This window comes from Choloepus didactylus, chromosome 17 (assembly GCF_015220235.1).
Source record: "Choloepus didactylus isolate mChoDid1 chromosome 17, mChoDid1.pri, whole genome shotgun sequence".
Taxonomy (NCBI): Eukaryota; Metazoa; Chordata; class Mammalia; order Pilosa; family Megalonychidae; genus Choloepus; species Choloepus didactylus.
The window spans coordinates 10,831,636-10,839,933 of NC_051323.1; the positions used below are offsets into that span (position 1 = coordinate 10,831,636).

General features: G+C 37.1%; 1 protein-coding gene across 1 annotated transcript; it reads left to right on the plus strand.

The window, feature by feature from the left end:
* Nucleotides 1-5,950: 5,950 nt before the first annotated feature.
* Nucleotides 5,951-6,313, plus strand: LOC119512680 (39S ribosomal protein L13, mitochondrial-like). Its single transcript, XM_037807506.1, has one exon. The coding sequence runs from the start codon at nucleotides 5,951-5,953 to the stop codon at nucleotides 6,311-6,313; it is 363 nt and encodes a 120-aa protein (XP_037663434.1).
* The last annotated feature ends 1,985 nt before the right edge of the window (nucleotides 6,314-8,298 follow it).

Sequence of the window (8,298 nt, forward strand, 5' to 3'; positions counted from 1 at the left end):
TATACAAAATTCTGAAATATGGGATCACACAAATGACACACAGTAGGCTAAAGAATACTTATACACTTATCAAGTTGTTTCCTCCTGGAAGCCTTTAAAATTCCGCGGTTTAAAAATATATGGAAATGAGGATTCTCCCCCCAAATAGATTTCAGTTGAGGTTCACACTTGTTGTTATAAAATATTATATATTATTCATTCATGATAAGTACTCTTGTTCATATTTTCATTTATTTCTTAATTTATTTTACATGCATTTATTATATGGAAAGCTGTGAGATTGAAGGTTTGGTGAATACCCTCAAGTCAGCATCAAGATAGTGATGGGTAAGAGGGATATGAAATACAAAGCGCACTGCGGATAGAGCAATTTTATATGTTTACAAAGAAGGAAGATGGAGTGGGGAAAGGGATTACAAAGTAATTCATTTGAATCCCTCTCTCACGCTAAATGACATCCCACATCAGGAAGCAAATGAAGCAGGCATTTTAGGTGGCAGGGGAGACATTTTCCTCTCTTTGAAGTTAAATGACTTACTGATATTTCATGTAAAGGAGTTCTCAATATAGCGTCACGATCCACTTAGGTCATTATGTCATCTTTAGATGAAATCATATGCCTGGCATTTAGTCACTTATTGTTCTAAAATGGTCACCTTTTTAACCACAGTGGGAAATTTTTATCCCCCCATTCTCCCTCCTGGAAGAAAACTTGCCTGTTAATACTTTTGGCTGAGAAAATTCCAACCTAGGAAAGATGCTTTTACAGTTTTATCTTTTATACCGAGTATCCAGTTAACTTACTTTGTTCCTCTTTGTTTTCTAGTTGTGAGGCTCTGGATTTTGAATAAAATATAACTTTGGTTACCTCGATAGAACTGTGTTGTTGAAGATTGGGTCTGATAAATAATATATGCTCTGAGTATCCATTATTAATTCTTACAATCAGCAGTTAACAATGGAAGACTGGCCTCAGCTCTCCAGCCTCTGCTGCTGGAGGCAGTCAGCTCTGATCACAACGTGCTTTTCAGAGCTTCACATGCTTGTTTATATGTTATGTGCTAAGAGGATGTGATTGGGAACCTCATCACAAAATGTTTTTGCATTGGGTCCTAATGGAAATCCCAGCATGCTATTTTTTTCCCACCAAATAGAGTTTCTTAAGATGCATTGTGCTGCAGCTTGCTGGAAACTGTTCAGAAATATAGTACATCCTCTCATAAAGCCGCAAACCGTGCAGCCGAAGCACAAACAAATCACACTGCTCTGAAATCCCACTCTCCAATCAACACTGTATTCCAAACTGTCATATCTCTACAGCCATTGTGGAGGGAATAACTCTTGTATAGAGGTTTAGGGTTTTCTTTAAGAGAAAGATGTGTGTATAAGTGACTTGCCAAAAAAAAAAATAATAATAATAATAAAAGAGGAAATAAAACTATGCATCTTTTCCAGTTTTCTCTCACCATTTTTTAATGGTGCTTGGGATTTCTGTAGATGACATTTAATATTTGAAAGGGCATTATCATATCATTTGCTGTATTAGTTTCTGTCATGTTTCTGGTGGATATCAAAAAATCCTTATCTTTGCATGAGCTCTATATTGATCCCTCTATTTGTGATAGATGTTTCTCAAAACTTAGAACCTCGACACTATCTGCATAAATCCTCTATTTGGTATTTCTTTACAGGTCTATAACCAACTTATTAGCCAACAGAAATTAATCCAAAATTAGAGCTGACAGTAATTAGAGAAAAATCTAGTTTGATACCTTTCAAATTGTGTTCTCCTGGAGCTGAGCACTCTGGAATGGAGGGAGCTGGGAGAGGGAGGCTGCTGGCATAGGACTCCTCAGTCACAGCATCTCTCTTTGCAGTTTTGCATGCAGTAAACCTTTAGGTGAAACTTTGCTAAAAAGGGGAATGCATTTATTTAAAACATGCAACAAAAGCAAAAGACTCCCGGCTGAATTCAAAGCATTTACTTCACTAGTGAGGAGCTTTATGAAAGGTTAAACAGAAGCCTAGGATTGGCAGGTTCTGAGCCTTTGAACCAACTGGTATTGTACTCAGTCCAAAGAAATGAGACAGAAAAAACCAGCAAACCAACAAACCCTAGTGACCATGAAAGGTGACACTTAGGCACAAAACTCGCCCAAAGTGAAGGGAGAGTGAACTCCATTTAAGAGTCACATTGCTACAAGCTCTTGTACCACCAATTTGCTCCTTTCTAATATAAACACAACCTTTCTGCTTTCATTTGATTAATGCAATATTAAGTGCTAAAAGGAATGAGTTGATCTTAAAGGTATATCACTCAGGGAAAGACCTTTACTTTTAACTTTAGAATAAAGCTTGATACTTTGTACTAATGTATTGGTGGCCGGCAATGGAATTTTAGGAAGAATGAGTGAATAAAAGATGATTTCCATCAAGAAGATGGTATGAATTATCAGTTTGTGAAAGCAGAGAGTTCTTTCATTCCATCTTGTAACTCCTATAATGCATAACACAGTATGTTGCATATATGTGTATGTCATATATGACAGAAAATGTGTGTTGAAGTGCAAAAAGGAAGTAAATAAAAAGGATTTATAAATAAATCCACTTCCTGATTCCTTACCCCTGAAGGATTTTTCAGTCCTGAGCCTGTAGGGCCATCCTGAGTTTTATACAGGCAAATTAGATGATCATGGCTTACTGAATTCTCTCAACTGCCTAAATGAGTTAATCAGTCAACTAAAAAGTATCTGTTGAAAGGTGACGAGACACTCTTCTAAAAATTATGAAATGCATGAAGAAGGCACAGACAGGCCTTGTTACTGCCCACAAAGAATCTGGAACCTACAGGAAATTACTGACAAATTATGATAGGCTGATAGTGCTGAAAGCCCATTAACAGTGGTTTCCAAATTCTTCTGCACATTGTAATCACTTGAGGATCTTTAAAAAATACTGATGCCCAAACATCCTGGTATAATTGGCATGGGGTATGACTTGAGCATTTGGAAAACTGCTAAGTCCCATATAAATTGGAGATCTTACTATTGATTCTTCAACAGACTATACGACACTTTTCTAAATAATCCCTAATTCTCAGTCACCAAGACTCTGCCAAGGCTGAAACATGAAGACTTTTCCCACCATTTGGTGTTCCCCAGACTCTTTAAGGTATCTTTCTTCAGTTGCCAGCAATTCATAGCTTTCAATAGGAGTATTCACTCCTCTTTGGTTGTTAGAAATAAGGACTTAAGCTAGACATTTAAGCTTCCTCTTGGGATGAGCTCACAGCAGTTTTTTTCATCCCTAATTACATTTAAGAAACATCTGGAAAGCTTCTGAGACATTCTAATGAAGTGTTTTCCAAACTTTGCTTCACATGACAACAATCACCTGAAATAAGAAGTTCACACTTTATACTATTAACATCTGAATGTTTGGGGACAAAGCCTCTGAACTTAATACAGTTTCCCAGATGATTCCACTGTTCTACAAAATTGAGAATCACTGTTCTAATGTCCTATGCCCATCCCCACAGGTCTTCATTTAATTGTTGTGAGGTGAGGCCTGGCCATCAAGAGGTTAACAAGTTCCACAGGGTAATCTAGTATTGACCCAGGGAAGAAAACTGCTGAGTTAGAGCAGTTGCTCAAACATGGGTGAACATTGGACTCACCAAAAAATAGAAAGTTTTAAATAATGCAGCAAAGTTTGAGAATCATTAATTTAGAGCCCTGCTTCTCAAAATATGGCCCAATGGCCACTACCAAGTAATCGATGTCAAAGATAGAGCTTGCAGGGTCCCTCCATATATTTATTACAATCAGGCTCTCTAGAGTTTGGGCACAGGAATTTTCATTTAACAAGTTCCAAATAATGTTTAAAGTGACTGATCTGGTGCCTTGGTTCGGAACTGAAGTTGAGTTTGCCCCTCAGGAATCATTTGGCAATGACTGCAGACATTTTCAGTTGGCACAAATGGAGTGGGTGCTACTGATATTTAGAGGGTAGAATCCAGGGATTCTGCTCAACCTCCTCCAATGCCCCTCACAGCAATTGTCCAGCTCAAAAAGTCTACAATGTTGAAGTTGGGAAACCTTGTTCTAGAGCAACGGTTCTCAAAGCTCTGGTGCAACGATATCACCCAGAAAGTTTGTTAGATCACAGGTTGCTGGGCCTGACCACCCAGAATTTCTGACCTAGTAGATCTGAGATGGAGCCAGAAAACTATTTCTAACAAGTTCTGGTGATGCTGATACTGCTAGTTTGGGACTACACTTTGAAAATCACTGATCAAGGGGTAGACCTCCAATTTTTATCCAACTCCTCTGACTCCATTCTCTCAGATATAAAGTTCATTGAGAGACAGAAATTGTAATATAGCTGTGGAATTCTAATGAGAAAACACCTAAAAGCAGAGTGCCACTAAGCCTGTAAAATAAGGCTTTTCAGGATTGATAATGCCTCCATCTTTATTGTTCATATTAGTTTTCAATTATAGGACTACCATTTTGATTTTAAATATTTCACTTATTCTGAAATAACATTTTTAATTGTATTTACTTGGCCAGTAGGCAATTATTTGCGTGTCTCTGGTAATGAATCCTTTAATAATATGCCACTACACCCCAAATATCCCCAGCATATTTTGGGGGGAATTAGTAAACTGGTTCAATACCTTTTTTAAATGTAGAAATCCTGTTTATAAAATAAATACTTTTTAACAATGCATTTCTCTAACAAAACAAAACAGACCATCACATAAACCACCTTTGAGACAGCTTCTCACTTATTTTTTTTTTTAAAGGGCATCATTTCTCCAGATCATTTTAATCAACAAGAACAGACACACACACACAAAATGTTAAAAACATTTCTGAATAGAGATTTCAAGTGTTTTCATCAGGCCTTTGGTCGCTGCTCTCTCCATTAGAGCCATCAATAACAAGAGAGACAAAATTATAAATCTGTAACTAGGCAACTAGGACAAAGCTAATGAGCATTAGGCCCAAGTTGTAGCTTTATAAATAAATTCCAAATAGCATGTTGGCTGGATATATTTTTCCAGTTTATTGCTGTTTTGACACAAATGCAACCAAGATATATATCCCATACTCTGTTTGCTTTTTCCTTATTTTCCTCTACTTTATATCCTGTATTATTACTTTGTGGAAAGAGACAGAGTAGATGTAAAGGAGTCCATAAATTGGAACAAAACCATTTTACTGTAAATACCTCTGATAACTTATATTGTCTTATTTTAATATGTCTAATCATCAGGTTTTCCCAAGTAATCTTCGGGGTCTCCCTGTGTTTGACCATGCTATCTACAATTTAAAAATGTGATTCATAAGACTAGTAGAGAAATATCAGCATGAAAATGAATATGTCAACAAAAATCAAATGAATTTACGTAGTCACAGATGCTTTGGTCTCTTTATCTTCTTTCAAAACTGGGAACATAGTGCCATAAAATTCTGGTGAATTCATTCTGTTTATATAAATGTACAATTTCACTTCAGTTACAGATACTGTCCTTCTCGGGTTTAGCTTTTGATATGGCTGACTTCCACCAATCCTTTGTGCTGCAAGAGAACTGGAATTCTTTAGCACAATCTTAAGGAATTTTTTTTTCTATGGAGTTTACTTAAGGCTTCTGATCCGATGATGCAGATATTAATTTAATGTAAAAAATAAGCATAAAGAACGTAGTGTGATTTTTGTTTTAGAATTGCAGATATAATCAGTTAAATTTACCTATTTTCTTTTTTCTTTTTCTTTTCAGCAGAAACACCATGAGACTTTTACCATAAGAATCCCACAGAAGTAATAAGAAGATATGTCAAATTTTTTTAGGGTACCCCATTATTATTAGGGTGTAAAGCCACTGAGGAGCGCTGCAAAGCAATGGGCCACTTTTGCTCCAGTGTGGTATCTGTTAGATGTGAAAATGAAGCCCCTTGGCAAACTCACTGCTATGGCATCAATAAAACTTCAAGGGTTGCACAAGCCTATGTACCATCAACTGAGTGATTGTGGGGATCATGTTGTCATAATGAACACAAGACACATTGAATTTTCTGGAAACAAATGGAAACAAAATGCACACCCCTCACATCCTGGCTACCCAGGTGGATTGAAACAAGTAACAGCTACTCAACTTCCCCTGAAGGATCCAGTGGCAATTGTAAAACTAGCTGTTTATGGTATGTTCCCAAAAAAAACTCTGATGCAAAGATTGCATCTTTTTCCAGATGAAGTTGTTCCAGAAAATATTCTTAAGAATGTAGTGGAAGAGCTTCCTCAACCATGAAAAGTGCCCAGACATCTAGAAGAAAGGCTTTCCCAAGTGTATGGTCTCCACCTGAAGATTATCGGCTATAGGAAAAGGAAAACTGCAGAAGATAACAATGAGATGATTGAAACTTCTTCCTGATGAGTTTCCCCTAACCCACAGGACCCTGAAACAACTGCTGCATTTTAGCAATGATTAGCACATGTTATAGGTACTGAAAGTTTGTGGGGAACGATTAGGAAGGGATGTTCCTTCAATAGGAAATTGCAATAAAAAACACTAGTTTATAGAATTGTTTTATTATGTATTCCAATGTGAATGTTATCAATGGTGATAAGAATAAAATTGCTTACTTGTTAAAAAAAAAAAAAAAGAATCCTAAAAAAGGACCTAAGCTATTGTCTGTATTTGGTGCATTGGCCTCTGGCACAGTAGAACTGTCCTCTAGAGGTTCAGTTGGCAAGATGATCAGCCAGTTCCTTTGGAGAAGAAATATGAGAACTCCAAGGTGAGCTGTGAAAGTGCCCAGTGATTGCCTCCAGATAAGTACCAGTCTCAACTCTGCAAAGGATGGTGGGATGGGGATTCATTCACCTGCTATCCTGGAAATGAGTTGACTCTCGGTAGAGAAAAATGACTTGCATCTTCTTTCCCAATTTCTCAATCTTGAGGGGAGATGACACCAACTCTCTTGAAAGGGAGAACTGTGTGAAAAATTATGAAAAGAAGGCCTTTTCTTTCATAGACCATTGGCAGTCTACAGTACTATTAAGGCAAGAACCCTTCTCCCTTACCATAATTGGTAGCTACAAGAATGACCAGGCCCACACGTTAGAAAGAAGATAAATGTCAGTTTCACAACACCGGCTCACATAAAGACCAGCTGTATTAGTCAGGGTTACCCAGAGAAAAAGAGCCAATAGGATATATGAATATATATGAGATTTAATTTAAGGAATGGGCTTGCATGATTGTGGGGGCTGTGGCAAGTACAAGATTTGTAGGGCAGGGAGGGAGGCTGGAAATTCTGGTAAGATTTGAAGTTGAAGTCTTGGGTCTGAAATCTGTAGAAGAGGCTGGCAGGCTGAAAATTCTGAAAGGAGTTGATGTTGTAATCTTGAGGCAGATTTTCTTCTTTGTTTCTGGAACCTTCAGTTCATTTCTCTTAAAGCCTCCAACTGTTGGATGATACCTATCCATTTTGCGGTAGGTAGTTTCCTTTATTTAAAGTCAATTGATTGTAAATGCTAATCACATCTACGAAATACCTCTACAGCAACATTGAGAACAGTGTTTGACCAAACAAGTAGACATGATAACATAGGCAAGTTGACATATTTTTAACCAACACACCCTGGTATATAGCTCTATTTCACTGTATGCACTTTAAGGAGATAAGTAGGAGAGACTAATAAAATGAAAACAACAATAAATGAAGCAGCGGGAAAGGGGATAGGGAAGAAAAGATAAACCACATGATATTCACAGTAATATAAAGAGATAAATTGAATACAGAAGGAATAAAATAACTTTTTAAAACATTCGTTTAACTGTTGTCTCTGGTAAAAGAAGATTTTACTATGTGAAGCCAAAGGCATCATGGTATTTAAATCTAGAAGTATTTGAATAGATCCTTACTTGAGTCTCATGCCAGAGCTTTGGGCAAAGACATTTTTCTTCAACCTTTTGCAAATTATTTCAGCGACTAATAAAACAATTATGATGTCGCTTGAAAGTGCAACATTTAAGTTTCATAGCAAAATGGAAACACCAATAACTCTGCAACAAAACCACAGAGCATACGCTAACTGAGTGGAAGGAAATATTGATTAGAGTGGAAATGACCACATTGCCAATTTTCATTTACCCATCATAGGACATTGCACACACACGTAAGCAAATGGGAAAGTCCACTCATGACAGCAAATGAAGATAGGGCATATCAAAAGCAAGCAAAAGGCATAGACCATATTCACCAACACATCCTCATTCTTTCCCTTTCT

Coding starts and splice junctions, on each gene's coding strand:
- LOC119512680 (XM_037807506.1), top strand. CDS start 5,951: ATGAAGCCCCTTGGCAAACTCACTGCTATGGCATCAATAAAACTTCAA.